This window comes from Drosophila suzukii, chromosome 3, assembly GCF_043229965.1.
Source record: "Drosophila suzukii chromosome 3, CBGP_Dsuzu_IsoJpt1.0, whole genome shotgun sequence".
In the NCBI taxonomy this organism is placed as follows: Eukaryota; Metazoa; Arthropoda; class Insecta; order Diptera; family Drosophilidae; genus Drosophila; species Drosophila suzukii.
This window is the reverse complement of record NC_092082.1, coordinates 68,030,006-68,050,117: the sequence shown is the minus strand read 5'-3', so window position 1 is coordinate 68,050,117 and position 20,112 is coordinate 68,030,006. Positions and strand designations below refer to the sequence as shown.

The following is a 20,112-nucleotide window of genomic DNA, read 5'->3' as shown; positions in this document are numbered from 1 at the left end:
GAAACAGAAATATACCATATACCAGATAAACTTACCATTCTTGCAGATTGAAATTTGTTATGATTTCTTCCGACGATAGCTTCTCAAGAATTGGGTGAATAAATTCGAAGCCCACGGTTCCGCTACTTACAAGAATGCGGCGTCATTTGCAGTGGAGCATAAAGCAGGTGGGTTTATTCATCATCAAGCCAACAACTTGTTAACTCCTCGTTATTTACCAGCTAACGGGCAGCTATGCGGATGGCCAGTTGTCTCCGCGCCGGGTTACCGAGCACGCCCTAGAAGATGCCCTTCGATGGAAAACCCTCAACGCCTTCGTGCGCCTCACTCCGGAGCAAGCTCTCCAGCAAGCCCAAGACTCGGAGAATCGCTATCAGCAAGGGCAGTCAAAGGGGGAGTTAGATGGAGTCACCATTGCCATCAAGGATAACTTTTGCACCAAAGATGTCCACACCACCTGTGCCTCGCGGTAAGGGATCAAGGAAGCTCCATAACACTGAACTTGTATCCTCACAATCTTTGTTACCAGGATGCTTCAGGACTTCGTGCCGCCCTACGATGCAACCGTGTGTTCCAGGCTCAAACAAGCTGGCGCTGTAATTCTGGGAAAGACCAACATGGATCAGTTTGCCATGGGCGCCGGCACTGTGGATTCCCTGTACGGACCCACCAAGAACATCTGGAGCGAGGACCTTGACCAGGACCACTGGCGCATCGCGGGCGGCAGCTCCGGAGGCTCTGCATCCGCCGTGGCCGCAGGTCTTTGTTATGCGTGAGTATTGACTTGTTTATGTTTTGACCACCTAACCTCAAAGGCGGCGGGAGGAAAAAGTAGCATATTTAACGAAAACTAGTCACCAGAGGACCACTAGTCAGCTTTGTCCACAACGAGACTTGCAGTTTTATTAACGGGCAACGAGACGGATTCGCACTGACTGCCCCTCGCATTCGCATTACATAACATACTAAGGATAGGGGCACTAAATGTTTAGATGATGATCTCCGTGTCGGCCAGATCCTCGTCCGAGGGCAGCGTAATGTTGGCGGGGTCCACGTAGTTGGGGCTGACCAAATCCAAGCCGGCCTGCTCGCGGCGGCGCAGCTCCAGGAAGCCCTCGCGTTGGGCCCAATCGCGGAACTGGGTGTCGGGCAGGTAGGCCCAGTAGAAGGTGCCCCACACCAGGCACAGCGTCACCGTGAAGAAGAACGTCGACTTAGTGGCCTTGCGGTCTTCCACCTCGTCCTTGTAGTCGAATCCGTAGCTCTGCCAGTTCTTGGGGCTCGGATTGGCAAAGTCCTCCGCGGTGAGCGAAGTGGGGGCCGTGGCGGTCTCATCCTTCTTCGGGGACGTCTTGATGGTGCGCAGCACTGCGGCCTGGTTGGCCACCAGGGAACGCTGCAGCGCCACAGCGCGGCTGGTCAGTCGAAAGAGCGCGGACATCGCTTCGGGCAGCAATTTCGGTCGCAAATTTGGTAAATAATCGAGTTTTCCCTTGATCGTTCGACTTCTGACAGCTGCGCAGTGTGGCCGTTCGACGCACTTTGTCAGCTGGACGTTGGGAATGCCCACTCGATGCGGTATTTGTCTTTTGGTATTTTTTAACGAACCTTTACCTTAAACTCAAAAAACTTATTTCTTAAGATTGTTTTTTTTTTTAATTTAAACGTGATTTTTGGGTTATTGCTGTTATTTTACAACAATTACTAAGTTTTGAAAATTGGTAACGCGGAGGAAATATACCTACCCTCGAAGTTTCGAATTTTTAATACGACTTTTGTTCTGATATTAGAAAAAATTGTTCAAAGTCTGTTCGAAAATCTAAAATTTCTTTTGGAGTCTTGAAATTATTGTTTTAAATTTTTCGTTTATATGAAACCAAAGTAATTCAAAAACACCCCCGTTTACATTTCAGTGCAATTGGCTCGGACACAGGCGGCTCCACCCGCAATCCCGCCTCCTACTGTGGCGTAGTGGGCTTAAAACCCACCTACGGCTTAGTTTCCCGTCATGGCCTCATCCCGCTAGTCAACTCTATGGACGTGCCCGGCATTTTTGGCCGCTCCGTCAGCGACTGCGTGTCGGTACTAAACGCCGTGGCTGGACCAGATCAACTGGACTCCACAACTGTCAGACAGCCTTTCACTATGCTGAAACTGCCGGAAATCGGGCAAATTGACCTAAGCACTGTGCGCATAGGGATACCAAAAGAATATCACTGCCATGGACTCTCCGCCGAAGTTCTGGAAACGTGGTCCAAGGTGGCCGATCTCTTAGAGTGCAGCGGTGCCTCCGTGCGACAGGTTTCGCTGCCAAACACGGCAGCCAGTATATTTGTGTACTCCATTCTTAATCAGTGCGAGGTGGCTAGCAACATGGCCCGGTACGATGGCATCGAGTATGGTCACCGGGCATCCGATGAGCGTAGCACGGAGCAGTTGTACGCTCTTTCCCGGGCTGAGGGATTCAACGAGGTGGTGAAGACACGTATCCTTACAGGAAACTTCCTCCTGCTAAGAAAGAACTACGACCACTACTTTGAGAAGGCCTTGCGGGTGCGTCGCCTTATTGCAGAGGACTTTGTCAAAGTGTTTGAGTCTTCAGACAAAGAGGAACGCGTGGATATCCTTCTCACACCTACAACTCTAACAGAGGCTCCACTGTACAAGGACTTCGCCTCCCTGACCAACAGGGATCAATGTGCTGTGCAGGACTTTTGCACTCAACCAGCCAATATGGCTGGAATTCCCGCCGTGTCAATACCCATTCGTCTTTCCCGCGCAGGATTGCCCTTAAGCCTTCAGCTGATGACCAACAGCCTCAACGAGCAGTTGCTGCTCACCGTGGCTCGCTGGATCGAGGACCAGGTGGGATTCGACAGCCTGGAGCACAGTCAAGAGCACAAGGCCAGTTCGTAAATGTAATCAACAATGTTTTATTTTAATAAAATCTGTTATTGGTTAATTGTTAAGGGTTTCTTACTCTCTGAGACGACAAGATGACTCTAAATCTATGAAAACTTTGCACTGCGGATCAGTCCATCGCTGCTAGCTATATAAACTTTGGCGTTGTCGCCACAGCAGATGCTATTCACACAGCTGCCCACATCCACCTCGCCCAGTGCTCTTGGCTTTTCGGATCCCAAATCGGTCCAAGCCTTAACCTTTTTGTCATAGCCGCCGGAATACAAATATTTCTCATCCCCGCAAAGGGCGTTTACGATCAATTCGTGACAGTCCTAGAATAGGATCAAAGATAAATTCCTAATAACGACTTTTTTAGCATACTTACTGGTATATGCCAAAGTTGGGTATACTGCTGCTGCGGGAGGTTATTAACCAGTTGAAGACCCATTCCAGATCGGTCGGGAAATGCGAGGTAGCTGCGCTTTCCATCCACCAATGGACCAAGAAGACTGAGCGGCGACTTGCCGGCAATCACCGCCTTATTGCTATACTTGCCGGACTTGCCATCCGCCACCTGGGAGACCACCACGTCCAGGTCGCGAACTGTGTAAATGAGCTTTTGCTCACCGGCCAGCGACTTGACCTCCTCTACCAGGTTGTACTTGAAGAGCATGCGATCGTTTGTCCAAGTAGTCACCACGCCTTTGTCATCTCCCGTGTAAAGAACGGTTCCGTCGCAATACATAGCCTGAATGGCGTTGTCGCAGCGGAATAGCTCCTGCACGGCTTCGTCTCCATAGGGGGGCAGCATAAAGTGCACCTGACCATCGCAACTGCTCGAGTAGACCTTTCCGTGCTGGTTGATGGCCATGCAGTATATGTAAGCCTCGTGAGCGTTCACAGTGGCTAATAGTTGTAGTTCCGGCGACCAGATCTACGAGGGAAGGGGTCAACGAAGGGAGCGTTGAAGGGAAACGATAGATACCCACTCGGATTTTACCGTCGGCGCCTCCGGAGAACAGCTGTCCATCGAAGTACGCCACGCAGGTGGCATCCCCTTCATGTCCCTCGGAGGCCGTGTGTTCGATGCGGGCGTTGTTGGCCATTTGGCAGTTGGGAGCGTACTGAGACATATTCATGCTATCCGTCGTCTTCCGACATGATCAACATATGTACATCTGTTTAGCATGGAAGTGCTCTCTGCAAGCTATAAATAAAAATCACGAACACTGTGCGGTATAAGTTGATGATCACTTATTAAGCTTAGTTGCTTTATAAAAATTCAGTTGTCTAACGTTATAAAACTGAAAATAAGAGATTTATAATGGCACAGTACAGAATATTTTTAAAGGATCAATCATCCTGAACTATCGTTTCAACTATAATGATACTTTATCATCCATTAAACTAAGAATTTGAGATTTTTAATTTCGTGATGACAACTTATTTCTAAACTTACAAATATATGTTTTTATACTTTCGAAACACGGATTAATTTTGAAATATTTTTTATAATAAACCTTTTATTTGTATAAGTAGTGACAAAAACAACATCAGTCTGTTATTCCCGCCATAATGGATCATTCGTAACTATTTATTTAGGTTCAACCCGCTGAAGTTGATATTATTGGCGGAATCATCATCGATGGAAAAGTTGAACTTGAATGGGCTTCCGGAGCTCTCCTGGAAATTGGACTGCACCTTGGGAGCTGAATGGGGCTCCTCGATTTTGGGTGCTGGATGGGACTCCTTGGCATTGGAGTCTTCGGCGGGCGCGGAAAAGTTGAAGCGGAAGTCTTTTCCGGATGACAAAAGAGCTGCTTTCTTGACAAAGCTGGACTTTACGACTGTGCCACTCGTAGGTGTAAACTTGATTTGCTGGGCGGCCAAAAGCAATTTCTGCTCCTCCTTCTGCATTTTTTCTCGGTAGTCGCCAAGGGACATCTTCATCACCTGGCGCTTTTTGATGAGCGGGGCCTTTGGACTGGTCAGGATCTTTAAATTCTTGGCGGTGTCCTCGGCCACTTTCTGGCTCAGTTTTCCTCCATTGAGGGCATCCTGCAACTGTTGCACGCACCAGCAGAGCTCCACTTCGAACTGGGTGACGATGTCCTCGGGGATCTCAGGTTCCGCAGCCGGCGTGGGCTTTTTAATAGCTCCCTGGATTGGCGGTGGTTTATTTATGGACTTGGCAGTTCGGCGTTTGTGCATTTCTCTAATATTTATGTTTTCAACATGTGCGCGAGATTTAGAGATGGAACCAAATGCCATTTTTGTTCGATACTATCGAAAAATCACAAACAAGCTTATTGAACAATATGGCAGCTTCGCCCAACCAGCTGTTTGTCTTCTTCTTCCAACAACATTTTAGCAAAAATTAAGGAAAAAGTGTAAAATCTTTAAAAAACCACTTAAAGATTATAAGGAAATGGCACAAGTAGCTTTTCTGGACAACCTTCTCAGGGAATATCTAGTTTTCCGTGGATTCTCGGGCACCTTGAAGGCCCTCGACCTGGAGCAGCGCACTGAAAAGGACCAACATTTCAGGGCGGAGAGGATTCTGGAGCAATTTAACAATGCTGTGCAAAATTCAGATCTTCAGGCTCTAAGAAGCTTGTGGTTCCACCTGGACAACAACATATTCTCTAAGTTGGAGCACACCTACGCCGTGGGTGAGTTACATATTCCAACTACTCAAGCATTATTTCTATAACACATCGATGACTAATCTCCTCCAGCTGTCAAGAAACTCGAAAACAGCCTCCTTAAATACTATCTGGTGACCGCCCATACCAGCAATCGTCCCGACAAGGTGTCCGAGTTCTTCAACAAGTTGGCTGGCGACCTGCAGCAGCAGAGCGAGTGGAAGGATTGGTTCTGTACGTTGAGACTAATGTGGTCAATATCCTGCTCATGGTTACTGTTTTATTGTAGATTTTCCCTTCTGTAAGAACGCCGAGGAGTCGCCCACCTTTGCCCTGTTTTTCACCAAGCAGTGGCAGGATACTTTGATGCTTTCGCTGCGAAACTTCCTGACCACCGTTTACCAGTGTCTACCGCAGCCAACATTTGTGCGGGCGGAGCAGGAGGCGGCCCACATGCAACGCCTCAGCGAGGACAATGCCGGGCTACGTGCTCGCCTCCTCAACCTGCAGCAGGAGCTGCATCAGCTGACCCAACAGCAGCAGGGGGCCTCTGCCCCCGGAACTAGCGGAGGATCCATTGGCGATGGTGGCGCTCGGCGACGCAGCGTCTATCGCCAGCAGCAGAGCCTTAGCGACATCCTGCCCTTTGACATCAGTCCACCGGGCCACATCGTCGACGATTTCTGCATCATTGCCACAGAGGCGAATAGCGTGAGCCAGGCCAGCGACGCCCAGGCCCGTAGCCTCAAGCAGCTCATCCGTAACATAGGATCTGGAAGCTCGCCTGTAATGGGACGAAAGGACCAGGCAGCCAGTTCCCTGGGCGACAAGTCTACCAAACGCAGGTCCGGCAGCGTGGGACGCAGTTGGATTTAAAAAGATAAGTAACTAAGCTATGCTACCACTATATTTCCAGCGAGTAACATGTAATTCCGATCAAAGTTTGATACTATAGTTTTGAAATTAGTTTACATTTTACACGGCTGTAGGCAAGCTTCTTTATTTAAAATAGTTTAGAAGTATTTCAATTGAATCAAAAAGCTAAATACCCAAATATTTTAGTTTAAGAGACATCTTAATTATAAATTGACATTAAAGATAAACATAATTTAAAGATGCTGTTTTTTATATTTTGTCGAAAATTGAATTGTGAATTAAACTCATTTGTTTGATGGTCCAAACGGGCACTAAAGGATTTGTTTAAGCTGTTAACAACATTTCCCAGATCTAGAGTAGCATCTAGACAAACAGACCCGCCAAGAAAACAACTACCAAGGGTTTCCAAGTGTGTTATCCAATGTGTTTAATTTTTAAGCGATTCTCATCAGTTCGTAGGCGTACAAGTGTTGTACTACAAAACAAAGAGCAATGCGTGTAGCGTAATACATAATTGCAATAAATAACGTAAAATTACAAATAAATATATTGTAGGTGTACAGACGATTCGTATTCGTGTATAAAACATCTCCGTTTATACAAGCAGCACAATTTAAAAAATACAGTTTATTGTATAAAGGTGTTGTGTATATATAGTGATATATGTATATGTTGCATAAAGTAGCATCGCTTCTGACTCGTTTCCGTCGTCCGTCAATAAATGCAGTTTCGGCTTGGCTACGGAAGGGAATTGCTCATCTGATTATGGGATCCTTTCTTATGGAATATGTATTATCGCTGGCTACAGCAGTGGGTTAGACCCAATCTACAACGCCGTTTCGAACGAGGGCAGCGGAGGATTCGCCACCGGAGCTGCCACGTACTTGTTGCCTTCGGCACTGGCTCCACCAGCTCCTCCAGCTGCTCCATTTGCCCTTGCAAAGCTGGGCTTCAGCTCCCCGCGCATGAAGTTGTTCTCCTCGGTCTGCAGGAAGAAGTTCCGCTTCAGGTCGAAGCTGGAGGGAACGGTCTCGCCGGCCTCTGAACTGGCCCTCGATCCTCCGCTGGTGTTGGAGTGATCCTCCTCACTATTTGCCTCCGGAATCGTGGTCGACATGATGTCCGTTCGTGGTGGAGCTGCTGCAGCAGCCACCATATTAACAGGACCTCGCATCTTGGGCGCGAAGGTCTTGGAGGGCGATCCAAACTGACCTTGGCGCAGCATCCTCCGATTGGCAAATGTCTTGGGTGAACCACTCAGGTCGAGCAGCTTGAGGCTGGTGTTTATCGTGGGTTTGCTTCCAGCCGATGTAACTTTCTGTCCAGCTCCAGCTCCATTGGTCTTCAGAGCGGGCGGAGTTGGGGCGGCTTGGGTTGACTTCTTCAGCAGCTCCACGGCGGATACCTTCCGCTGGACAGGACTCGCCTTGGCGGACTTGGCCAGCAGCAGCTTCTTGAAGTCCATCAGCGTGGTCTTGCTCTGGCCAATGCGATCGGCACAGGTGTTGAGGCGTTCGGGGGCGTCATCGGTCCAGTTACGGGATGGCTGCTTCATGGGGGGAACTTGGTTGCTCTCCGGACCTCCCTCCCCCTCTCCGCCCCTCGTGGGCGTGGAGGTGAGGAAGGCTCCTGCTCGATTCCTTGGCACAATTGGCGATATGTTGCTCCTGTTGCCTTCCGCTGATGCGTTCGCAGCTCCTGTTGCAGCCACTGGGCGGGGCAGTCGGTCGGCCCGTCGAATGGGCGTGGCGTAGAGGTCATCCCGGCAGGTCACGTTGCCAGTGGGTTGTGGCTTCGGCTGGCTGCGGCGACTCTGCAGCGTCCAGTAAATGGGCGCATTGCGCTGGAAGGGCGTGGCAGTTGCATCTTCCTTTGGCTGGGTGCTCGGTGCTGGCTGCACTTGCTCATAGATATTAGAGAAACGTTGATACCCTGGGAATGGAAAAGAATTGAAACCGTGTTAGACTCTAATATTTTATTAAAGGAGTTCCTCTGGGGTTTAGTAAGCGGTTTCAAGTGCGGATCGTTAGGGTTACCAAATAAAACAAGCGATAAGTTCAGGGCAAGCGGTTCCATACGTACCTTGGCGTTTCGGATGACATTACCTGGGAATCCCCCAAATCCCAATGAGCTGAGCGAGTATTTACAAATGCCAATCGGTTTGGTGCTTGGGTGCAGGGATGCAAATGCGAATGTGGTGGTTGTGGATGGGATGGTTCGACTATATGTATGGGGATTCCTTTACCGCAGACCAAATGCCAATGATAATGTCAATTCCGAATTTTCGTTTCTTTTTGTTTTATTCTCTTTTTTTTTCTTTTGTAAAAACATTACTTACGATCGGTGGTAAATTGGATTTTGTTTATGGAATGTGGTTGAACTTAGCCGAGAACTTAACTGGTTAGGCCATGTGCTAATCTTTCAAGCTACTCGTGAGACTACTGATCATTCGTTAGTCGGAGGGAGTGTGCAAAAAACTACTACTACTTTATAACATAGACAAACACACGGGCAAATTGGTTAAGAAAATGCAATAGAAGTCTTTTGCACGCCTCACAATCCGTCAATTTTGGAAAATGAGTAGGAAATTTTAAATAAAAAACTCAAAAGATTAGCATCATAGTCGTGGACGATCCTAAACTTAGGTAGTACTTGTGGTAGTTTGAGTATCGATGTACAAGACGTGAACGGTGCAAAAAACTTTACAAAATGTACAATAATCATGTGTTGGTTTATGTTAATTATAATTAGTTACAAACGTATTTATGAGTAAACAATTAACATTTATTAATTAACTAAAGCTAGGGTTAAAAAACACACACATAACTGATAAAACGAGCAAGATTTGGCGGAAATAGATTACAAAACAAAAGGCATTAATACTTTGTTTATAAATTGTAAGTAACGATAAGTTTAGTATAATTGCAGTTCTGTTTAAAGGTTTTTCGAGTGCAAACTGTATAAACAGAGTGAAGTATTTAGTCTTGCAAGCCAGCTGGTTTATAGATTTCAGGGAAATGGGCATATATTTCGCTTAAAAAATAGAAGCTCGTCTTGGAGCAGCATATCAAGTGTGTTCGGATTGGACATTGAACCCCAGGGGAGGAGGGAACAGGACAGGACAGACCCCCATCTTGGCCCATTGAACACGCACGAGTCTGGCCAAGTGCATGCAACTTTAATGAGCCCACACACTAGGTGGCTCGAGGGTCTCTGGGGCTCCTTTGAGCCGTGCCAATCTCGGCAATTACGGTTTTCGTGTAGTGTCTGCCCAAGGGTCGGGGGAAGGGGCTAAGCTAACTACCATATCTCGGTAACCTCGAATTTCTGTAGAATGCGCTGGCGACGGTTGCCATTCTCGTCGCTGGGCAGGATGATTTTAAACGGACGCAAAAGCACACTGTCCACAAAGGACTTGTGGTACTTTTGGGACGGCAGGGTCTGAGACATGGGCGGGGCCATCGCCTCCTCATCCTCCTCGGAATCCCCGGAGTCTGAGGCATTCTCGTCTGGCCTTTGTTCTCGCGAAGCCACGGACAACAGGGCGGGTGAGTCATCAAAGTTCTCGAGCGACTTGTTCTTCAGATAGGAGGAATCGTTACCAATGCTCAGCGACAGCGAAAACTCATCGACCAGGCGCTCAAAGGACTTGGCTATCCGCCGCTCCCCGCCAGGTGATTGGGTCTGGGTGTGGGTGGCGGAGGGCAGGTGGTTGCTCACGTTGCGCAGCCGGAGGGAACTTGTTGCGTGCTGCACGGAACTTAGGGGCATTGCACCCGAACTAGGTGCTCTCTCGCAGCCGAAGGACACGGAGAGATTCTCCTTGTTCATCTCCAGCTTCAGCTCATCGTTGGCCAGCCGGTAGCTGTTGTTCCGCTTGAGGGCGGTGCGCGGCTGGCCGGGATTGCCAGCGATGGAAAAGTGCAGCGCAATTGGGTCAATCGATAGGGGCTTGGTGGGGGGTTTGTCGCTAACTTTCGCCCTCGGCGGCAGGGGTGGCCCTCGCCCATCCCCCAGGGGGGTAGTTTCCATTTCAACAACCCTCACTTTCGACTCGCAATCTTTGGGGTTCTGATGGGGATGCTGCTGGGGCTGATGCTCCCTTACACTTGATATGCTGCCCGCTGACTTGCTGGCTGTGTGGTGATTAAGGGTGCTCTTGGCAGTGTTATTTACAGGGATACAGGATGTGGATTGGGATAAGGATACGGATGCGGATTGTGGTTGTATTGCAAGTGGGCAAGCGGTTTTCGGGCAGCTGCTGGCTGACGGGAGCTGCTCTGGCTTACCTTCTTCACCGGAGTGGCCCGATGCCGATGAGGAGGAACTGGTGGCGGTGGAGCCTGTCGAGGAGTTTGATTTGCCCGATGGCGAGGGCATCATCAGACTGGCCACTGGTGCGGCAATCGTTTCGTAGAAGGGATTCGTTCGGTTGGCCAGTAGTTGCTTCTGGTCCTGATAGCTGCTGCCTGCCTGGTAGGTGGCCATGCCGGCGGCGTTGCTCCTGCTGAGCGGGGATTTGGCCACAATGGGCCTCACGTTGGCCACCTTGCGATTGCCAGCGATAAGTCCGCCGCCGCTGAGGAGGAGTAGCTTGGCGCTCTTGGTGGTGGCGGCGGTTCCTGCTCCCAATCCTAAACCTAATTGATGATGATCCGCTGATGTGGCCGCTGTCGCTGCACTTTCTGCACTGTGAAGCGCACTTTCGGTTTCCTTCACGTACGGCCCAGGTGCGAAGGTGGTGTGTGCACCCTTGCGCCGCTTCAGACTGTCGGAGTCGTAGACCAGTTTCCCCTCGGCGTTCGGGCGCAGTCGGTTCATCCGATTCGCCACTGCGAGTGGCTTCTCCTCGCTCAGCTCGCCAATTTCCGCGTACATGGGCACACCCCCCTCGCCCTGGCCCTTCATCCGGCTGTTACTGCCAAGAAGGGGTGGTTGGGATGACGATGTCGCAGCTGCCGGCTCGACGGGCAGCTGTTGTTGTGCGCAGGACTCGCTCTCCGCCGGAGCAGCCAGCGGAAGAGGGGGAGGAGTTGCTCTGGCATGCCGACGCAAGTGCTGGGGCAGCTCGTTCAGCGAGACGTACTCGGCGGCCGAAGCGTGTTCAACCCTCTTGGAAACTATGTCATTGGAATAGTATATACCCATTCCCGTGTTACGTCGGCCATTCAGCTGGTTGTTGTTGTTGTTGCTAATGTCCGCTATGGTGACGTACTCGCCGGCCAAATCGTAAAGCTCGTCATCATTCACCGCACTTGCATTGGCGGGCTTGGCTTGGATCTGGTTCTGGTTCTGATTCTTCGAGGGCGAGCTTTTGCCCGGAACCAGTTTAACCCTTAGCTTCTCTAACATGCCGCTGAGCGCCTTGGTGGGCGTCTGCTTAAGCTCGTTCAGGTTGTGGTCCTTGCTGCTGTTGGTGGGCGTCCTTTGCTCCGGCTCGTCCTGGTCCTCATCCTCCTCCTGGTCCACCTCGATGGTCAGGCTGGTCAGCGTGCGGTTGGGATCCATGGCCTGGTGCTCGTCATCGTCGCTGGTGGTGGGTGTGATGATGCACATCGAGGGAATCCTCTTGGAGCTGATGGCCGTCTTCTGCTTGATGCGCTCTATGCGCTCCACACCCTCCAGATCCGAGCTCTCGGAGAACTCCAGCTGCTGCTGCTGCTCCTGCTGGTCCTCCTTTTCCAGCACCTCACCACCTGCACCTGCTCCCTTGGTGGGAGACACCTTCACATTCCTCTTGATGGTTCCTGTTCGCTCCAAGGTGCTGCCAATGGTACTGCTGCTGTAGCTCCGCTCCAGCGTACTGCTGCTGGCACTGGTGCTCTGGCTCCTGCTCTGCCCGCTGTGCTTTCCCAGCGAGCTGCTCCGCTCGGGCACATCTGGCCCAGAAACAGCTCCACTCATCAGGGCGGTGCAGACCGTTCCCGCCGAACTGGTCGTGGTAGATGTGGATCCTCGGCCAAACAGCTCGTACTCGCTCTCCGCATTGAGGACCGTCTGGTTGGATTGGCTGCCAAAGGAGTAGCTACTAGTGTGCAGGCTTGTCTGGAGCGGAGTGCCCGGCATGGGCGAGGGCTCCTCCTCCTTCAAGGTCCTAAGTCCGCTGTCCATGTGGAAGGAGGTGTAGTAACCCTCGGTGTCGCAGCTGTAGGCGGAACTGGTCTCATCATCCAAGTGCCCCGGATAGGCACCCGCCTCTGCCTGGAGCTCCGGCGTGGCAGTGCCCTCACTGGTCACACTGCTGGAAGCGGAGGTGTTCAGGAAACGCCGCCTGCTCAGCATGGACGAGGGTGGTCCACTGCCTGCTCCGCCTGGCTGGAAACTGGACACATTCAGCGACGTACTCGAGGCACTCGACTTGGGCTGCATGGTGATCTCGCTGCCAATGGAGGCGCGTCCCGATTCCGAGCTGGCACTCCAGTTGCCGCTCGAGGAATGGGGCTGCTCCTCCTTGCCAGCCAGAGCATGCAGACCGTTCCGTCGCTGCCTGTTCAGGGTGGCTGTTTCCCGCATCTTGACATGGGCAGCTGCTCCAAGTGGTCCTGATCCGGAGGATAGTTGCAGTCTGCCCCTGAGCTGGCCACTGCTGGACACACTCATGCTCTTCTCCGAGGAGGAATACGAGGGCTTTCGTTCGTGCGAAAACCGAGATTCACTCTTCTGGGCCACCAGGTGATGGACCACACACTCGTCGTCGATGTCCCGCTTGCCAGGATCGCCCGCTGGCGATCCATGGTGACTGCCCTGCTCGGCCTTCTCGGCGGCGGAGCTGTTCTGGGAGCTGCAGCCACTGGTGTCCAGCTGGTCGCCCAGTGGTTCGCCGGCACGGTGCATGAATTTGAAGCGATTCCGGCCCCACTGCTTCAGGGAATTCAGCCGGGTCAGGGTGCTCTTGCCTTTGTCGTAGGGCAAGGCAGCAGATTCCTTTTTTAAGATGTCGCTCGACTTGCTGCGTCCGAACTTCTTGCTGGACTTCTTGGCCTCCGCCGCGGAGGACTCCGCCTGGTGGGTGGCGGCCACCGGCGAGGTGGCATTCGAGGCATTCTTCGACTCCCCATTGCTGTTTACATGGAGGAATTATTTGTGTGTTTTTGGTTTTTGTGTGCAAAATGTTTGGTGTTTTTAGGAGAGAACATAAAAGAGAAAATATGTTTGGTATTTGGTTAGCATTTTTGGTAATGATGGATGGTGATGATATAGAGGGGGAGTGATAGAGACAGAGAGTAGTACAGATTTGCCTTCCTCATGGGTATTATTGTGAGCAATTTTCAGACATGATTTTGATTTTGACTTTGATTTGGCTTTAAATTTATGGTTTCTGGTTAATTTCACGCACGCACACACAGATGCAAAATACACGACGTGCCTGGGGGGAAAAATAACAACAACAGCGACGGACTGAAAATTAATTAATGGCGCAGTTCAAAGTTTAATTTTCCCAAATACATTTATATTTTTCATTTTCCCCACTCCGGCGAGGCTGTTCAGTGAACTATTAGAGGCGATTACAACATCTAGGTTTTCGAGTGGGTGAAATCTCCCAGAATTCTTCCCCCAGAAGACTGTATGGCATGCAAGGGGATCGATCGGGGGGCGGGGAGGCACAATATTGGCGATAAGAAGACGACTCATTTCGATTCTGGGCCAGAAAAAAACTTGAATCAAGGGGATTTCGGAGATTTCTGGAGGGCGGCGCCCAAAGTGCAGTCATTGCTAAAACATTTCCACAGTATCTCAGTAAACAGCAAGAAAATCATTTGGATTTTGTGTATACATTTTGTAAATCCCAATATATCTGTAAAATTGTGAGTACAAGTTTAATAAAAAACTTTGGTTACTAGATTTCTATGGAAGTAGCATGATTTTTATGAGTATTTCAAGTAAACTTTTTTTATTAAATTTAAGAGATATCTTGACTAACCCTACTTTTTATAAGATTCTTAAGTCTCTGAATGACATTTTCTGGGCATCAAGATGAATATTGAATTTAGATTGGATACCAGTTTCCAATCAAAAATGTTGGAAAATAAATCGTTTCTCAAAAATATATTATAAAGCTACTTGAATTGAACAAAAACTTTAAGAGTTTTCACGAAAACCTACAGCATTTCTCTCTGTGTACAAACAGAATCAAACAATCACGAAATGCACTCACAGTTTGACAGCCACTGTCCCGGGCTCAAAGTTTTCGCTGTGCTCCGCATTTTCGACTGCTGATCGCACAGATATCGAACAGCATTGACATAATGGGGCAGACGTATGTGTGAATATGTGTGCCTGAGTTGGGGTCTCAAGTTGCACATACTCTATATAAGTATATAGTATGTAGAACGCAGTCAAATGGAATGACGCCGTCGCCGAGTTCGGGGCTGGGTTGGAGCTGGAGTTTTGCAGTTTGTAGTTGGTGGGCAGACGCCAACCGAAAGTCGGGCCAACAAAACAAAATAAGATTTATGAAACTTTTAGCAAAAGGCGTCGTGTGTGCCATTTGAAAAGCACAGGAAAGGCAGAAAAGCAGTGAGCCCAAGTAAAAACATCTCGAATGCGGCAAATGTTGGTGGTTTCTGGTACTATAGTGTGCATTTTTTCTGTTTGCTGTGGGGCTTGTGTGTTGCCTTTGGGTCTTGGCAGAGCAAAGCCAAATCCTACGGGCCATGATTTATGCTGATGATGCACCAGAAATGGCCGAGAGTGGGCCGCCGACTGACTGACAGACTTGGCCAAGCCAACAACCTCAGGCGAAATGCTATGTGGGTGGTTCGCGACCAGGATAACAATGCGGGGGCGGCGAATGGGTGGGTGTCTCGGATGGATCATGAGGTGTATGACTGAGTGTTTTTTTGAGTGTGTGTTAAGATTGTAAATTATTATGTGGTTCTGCTGAAAATCGTTTAATTTGTTAGGCTGTTTCGCAAATTCGCTTTTGAAAATCATCCAAAATTGGCTTTAGTTTCAAGTTCGCAAATAAAAGCCGGCTGAAATTTGAATTTTTGGCTAGAGTTTCTAATTACGTACGTGGAGCTAATAACACAATTTATTTACAATTTTCTTTGTACAACATTCAATTTTAGTTTTAGTCGTAATTTAGAGACATTCAGTTGTTGGTGGCATGCAATTTGTGCTGCTAATTGAGCAAACAATATATGTATACGCTAATAGTTAATGGCGCAAAACTCCGATTTGTACAGTCGGCCAGGCATTTGTTTAAACAATAAAAGGCGCAATTAAAATACACGAAATTAGGCAAACGAAGAGAACTAAACAGCATAACAAATCGTTCAGCTAACTGGCTGATCACAATAATCTCATAAGAAAATGCAATTGAGAATAAGTCGGATAATACGGGTGTAAATGGGGGTAGGGGAAACAGATCTCTGTATGTACACATGTTTATACGGGGTTTAGTATGGCTTATGTACAGTTCGAGAGGTGGGAAAGGAGGTATACGGTCCTTACAGGACCACATATAGACAGATAGAGTCGGTAGAAAGTTTGGTTTACATACCCATTGGCCGCATCCTGGATCTCCTTCTGGTCGATCCCGGCTATCGTGTTCCGCCGTTTCCCGCGCACCTTTCGCGATCTTGACCTCCGGCTGACCGTCTGCACATTGTCATCCAGGTTGTTGCCCTCCGTGGGGCCGGCGTTCTCCGGGGATGTGCTGCTCGAGGATCCGGCAGTGGTTCCACCAGCATATCCTCCGCTGGTCGACTTTCGCGCCGCACACATCCGCTGGAAGTGCTTCCCGCTGGTGTTCACCGAAATCACTTCGGCGGGGTATCTATTGGGGAAGAATGCGGAGAGTGTTTAGTAACACAATTAATCATGCCTTGAAAAATGGTCTACAGAGGAGATTATTTGGTAAGATCTGACCTAAATAGACTGCATGCAGTCGAACCTCCACATCTCAAAAAACACTCTGCTACCAAAAAAGATCAAGTTGTTTAGTGGTTTCTCAGAGTTTCTATTCACTTTGTGTTGGAATTTTGTTAGAAGATAATTAATTATACCTATACTTACTCCCTAGCTTACATTTTGACATAAAGTCTCTCAAAGTTGGATATGGTCAAGCAATACTTAATATTAACTTAACTTTAAAGCTTACTTTTCAAATCTTTTCGTACAATATAAATCTAAACTAAAGGCACATTGTATACTAATGTAAAAATGGTAGATATTGGCCATGGCTCGAAAGGTGGCTTTTAATTTGCTACTTAAACAATCCAATTATTTTTAATTGAGTTTCATAACCGTAAAAAATGCTTTTAAATTGTGAAAAGGTCTATAAAATTTCCCAAAACGTAATGAAATCCAAATATTTTTCCAAGTGCCCGCAGATGTGGACTGATCGATCTGATGTCGGAATGGGAACCTCGCGCAGTTTGGAGTGCACTTTTGTGGTTATCCAAACAACAATTTGTTTACGCTTTAATACCAGCCAGCCAACCACATTTTTCGTGCTCCAAATCGGTGGAGCGTGAATACGGCTCGTCGTCTGTGGCTGCTCCATTTCGGAGTTTAAAAAGCCGAACAAATGAGCCATGGCTGGGATATGGTATACGGTATGGTATGGTATATGGATGGATATCGGAGAAGGGGTGTGGTCCGGATTGGCAGGGAGCGGGGTCGGCGACACTTGCATAATTGTGTGGCTGCATTGTAAATATTCATACGTAATTGAATTAATTTATTTAAGCATTTTTTGCGTCCGATGCGCTCGCTGAGCAAACATCTCGTGCTCCAAAAGCAGACACAATCGAACGTTGAAAAAATGTTGAACAGCAACAAACAGCGCTTTTAATAGCTATTCTTTTTTGTGCGTCATGAAACAGAAAACAAACAATAGTTGCCGCGAAATTTGCATAAAAAACGCATTAAAATCGTGTTTAAAATAAAAAGAGAAAAAGCTAGACAAGGTATAGGGCTTGTCAAACTGTAAGCGCAGCACAGTTGGCTTAAAACTGTTGGATTTTCGGTAAAGGTGACTACAAAGGAATTTTTATAAAGAATTACAAGTGATATAAAATTAAAAAAAATAATACTTCAAAGCTTATGGTTTAGCAATGATAGTATGACAAGGGGAAAACGTTTACTAATTTTTAGTAAAAGTAGTTTAATCTTCAAAGTTTGGGGGTCTTCAATAAATTTAAATAGAATTTACTTAACAATAAATTAAATAATGTACAATGGTAATATCCTAACTGAAACCATTTCAATATACTCACTTTAAGGCAATCTGTTTGGTTTGTTCCTCGGGTGAAGGCAAGCGATGGTTCAAAGGCACATCTTTGTTAATGTCGTTCGGGATGAGGGCCTGCGTGTGGTGGTTGTGCCGGGAGCTGTCCGCCGCCTGGCTCAGATTCTGGGCGTAGAGGGCGTCGACGGCATCGGCGGAGAGGACGGACGGAGACAGGGCCGGGGTCAGGATGCCATTCTCGCCGATGACCATGGAGGTGCTCACCGAGGTGTCCACATGGTGCATGCAATCCGGCGTGACGGTGACATCACCCAGCGCCTCGCTGGATGTCCACTTACGCAGATCCTCGATGGCAGCGGGCTAAAATGTTGAAAAAAACATGAAAAAGAGTTAAAACATCGGCTTAATTAAGCATTTGGCATGCAAAAATATTGTTTTATGTTCCACGTGTGTATGTATGCTTCATGTTCTGGCGGACAGGTCCTTAATTAGCCGCACAGGAGAGAGCCTCCTGTCACGAATATCCCTTTATGAGAAATGTACGCTGCCACTTTGTGCCGTGTTTGCGCAAACATTCTCTATGCTTTCGGCAAATTGGGACGGGTCACGCGATTTTTAAATCTTCCAAAATGTAACACGCGTCGTTACGAAGCGAAAATCAATCAGCCTAATTAAAAACAATAAAGGGAGGCAGCAAAGAAGTTCCCAAAAGTTGTGGTCAAGTGTTAAGACAACAGTCAGTTTTCTGTTTTCATCAACATGTTCAAGAGCTATTCTCTAACTATCATTAAAGTCCTCTAACTCTTTAAAAAGCCTCAAAAGAATTTAATAAAACACATTTAATCCCATAAAAAATCAATAGGAAAATAAATAAATTGGAGGGCAATTTATAATGGATGTTTTTCTCTCTGCTTTGGACAAACATTCCCCAGATTCGAATTGTCTGCTGGTCTTAAGTGAATTACGCGTTTGAAGGAAAAAGCACAATCGTTTCATTTGATTTTCGATTCGACTGCTGGAATCAATTGTAACAATTGAAAAATAACTGTGGGATGGGGGACCTTACATTGTTCCCCCCAACTCAGCAGTTTTCCATCCCCCAGTTAAACCCACCCACACCATTGGAAAATCTACATAAAAAGACACTTGAACTAGATTTCCAATGGCCAAAGTGAGGCTGTTCGGACCATAAAGAAATGCCTGAATCCGACAATGAGTCTGGGTTTTGGGCTCTTTCTCCTTTCTTTAAGACCAACAGCCAAATTCTTTGTGCGGCTCTGCGGCATTTTCCCTCAATGGATGAAGCGGAGCAAATGTGGCCAACTTTTAACGATAAAATATTTGCACATAAATGTCGAGCCGTATATAATAATGCAATTTAAGTGCCGTCAAGACGGCAAAGGCAAACGGCAACAGCAAACACAACAACAGCAAGAGCCACCCAAATGGGCCATCTTGAAGATAGTGGCTGCCGTAACCAATAAACCGCAGAGCGCTAATGGTCTTCGACTCTGGTCTCCTGTCTGGATCTCGTCGGGGATCTCTTCTGGACCTCCTTTGAACCGCTTTTTGGGGTGCATCGGTGTGGAAGACTGGGGCCAACTAACGTCAAACGCAATGCGAAAAGGATTAAAAGTCATTTTATTAAGAAGCAGTCGACAGAATGGAGCTAAAGGGGGGCAGAAAAAAGGAGGCGAACTGGCGACAGTCGACTGGGATTGACAACCGGCGTTGTTTTTGCCAAAACAAGTTTGGCAACCTATTGAACAGGGATCCAAGTTGTTGTCGTCGTCGTCGCGGCGATTTCGCTGTAGATGTAGTTACTGTAGTTACTGGAGTCACTGGATTTTCTGTTCGTTGCCATTGGCATCCCCGTCTGCGGATATTGGCCATTGGCTGTTTGTCTTTGCACAGCTTATCTAATGGCCCGGCTAAAAGATAAACAAGAGTCGACGGCGACGACAAAGACCAAGGAGATGGATACGGAGACCAAATGGGATGACTGCAGAGCGCGTTAGCTCAAATTAACTGCAATTTTCTGATATCAGCTCAAAGAATTGGCAACGTTCTATGGAAAAAAAGGAGAAAAAATCTTTGTTTTTCCAAGTAACACTTAAATCTTCTTTCCCATTTAAATGGCTTTAAGCTGGAATGCTGGGTTGGAAAAGATAAACTTGTGTAAGGAGCGGAAGAATGGATATACATCTATATATATATAGAGCGGTTGGCTAAAAATTAAGAATAATAGCACAGACAAGTCCAGTAAAGCTAAAGCATTCAAACTTGTTAGATTTTATTCTTATTTGAGTAAATAGTCTTAAGGCTTTTCTAACAGCAGCAGCATTTTCAAATATTGGCTATGACTAGAAGGGTATTGTTATAATCGTAGTATACACAACTTCTAGTTATAAAAGCCACATGACCAAGACAAAGACTGTTTGCCAAACTAATAAGGTATTCCCCCTAATCTTAGAGCCTTTCCCCAGCCAA

The 20,112-nt window shown here is 47.7% G+C and overlaps 6 protein-coding genes across 7 annotated transcripts in view; 2 read left to right on the top strand and 4 right to left on the bottom strand.

The window, feature by feature from the left end:
- Window positions 1-10: 10 nt before the first annotated feature.
- On the top strand, window positions 11-2,962 carry GatA (glutamyl-tRNA(Gln) amidotransferase subunit A, mitochondrial). Its single transcript, XM_017080173.4, has 4 exons — window positions 11-167; window positions 222-469; window positions 530-772; window positions 1,914-2,962. The coding sequence occupies exons 1-4, from the start codon at window positions 135-137 to the stop codon at window positions 2,914-2,916; spliced, it is 1,527 nt and encodes a 508-aa protein (XP_016935662.4). The 5' UTR covers window positions 11-134; the 3' UTR covers window positions 2,917-2,962.
- NP15.6 (NADH dehydrogenase [ubiquinone] 1 beta subcomplex subunit NP15.6) lies at window positions 873-1,534 on the bottom strand. Its single transcript, XM_017080174.4, has one exon. It carries the CDS (start codon window positions 1,439-1,441, stop codon window positions 989-991), a length of 453 nt encoding a protein of 150 aa, XP_016935663.1. The 5' UTR covers window positions 1,442-1,534; the 3' UTR covers window positions 873-988.
- On the bottom strand, window positions 2,914-4,051 carry LOC108014139 (F-box and WD repeat domain-containing 11-A). Its single transcript, XM_036816893.3, has 3 exons — window positions 3,894-4,051; window positions 3,290-3,838; window positions 2,914-3,236 (listed from the first exon to the last, which is right to left on the bottom strand). Exons 1-3 carry the CDS (start codon window positions 4,041-4,043, stop codon window positions 3,009-3,011), a joined length of 927 nt encoding a protein of 308 aa, XP_036672788.3. The 5' UTR covers window positions 4,044-4,051; the 3' UTR covers window positions 2,914-3,008.
- Window positions 4,052-4,407: 356 nt separating this feature from the next.
- Window positions 4,408-5,168, bottom strand: LOC118877596 (UPF0488 protein CG14286). The gene has a single exon (XM_036816894.3). It carries the CDS (start codon window positions 5,113-5,115, stop codon window positions 4,495-4,497), a length of 621 nt encoding a protein of 206 aa, XP_036672789.3. The 5' UTR covers window positions 5,116-5,168; the 3' UTR covers window positions 4,408-4,494.
- A 74-nt stretch (window positions 5,169-5,242) lies between these two features.
- LOC108014147 (WD repeat-containing protein 91) lies at window positions 5,243-6,663 on the top strand. The gene is made up of 3 exons (XM_017080178.4): window positions 5,243-5,576; window positions 5,643-5,783; window positions 5,839-6,663. The coding sequence occupies exons 1-3, from the start codon at window positions 5,333-5,335 to the stop codon at window positions 6,423-6,425; spliced, it is 972 nt and encodes a 323-aa protein (XP_016935667.3). The 5' UTR covers window positions 5,243-5,332; the 3' UTR covers window positions 6,426-6,663.
- Window positions 6,664-6,827: 164 nt separating this feature from the next.
- Window positions 6,828-20,112, bottom strand: part of gukh (NHS actin remodeling regulator GUK-holder) — a 39,898-nt gene continuing 26,613 nt past the window's right edge. The window contains exons 3-6 of one of the 2 annotated variants that reach the window (XM_036816892.3): window positions 17,651-17,982; window positions 15,931-16,206; window positions 10,715-13,485; window positions 6,828-8,357 (exon numbers count right to left, since the gene is read on the bottom strand). In XM_036816892.3, coding sequence (XP_036672787.3) covers window positions 7,252-8,357; window positions 10,715-13,485; window positions 15,931-16,206; window positions 17,651-17,982 — 4,485 coding nt within the window. In that variant the 3' untranslated portion in view covers window positions 6,828-7,251. The remainder of the gene's footprint in view (window positions 8,358-10,714; window positions 13,486-15,930; window positions 16,207-17,650; window positions 17,983-20,112) is intronic. The other variant, XM_065866034.2, reaches the window with a different exon arrangement.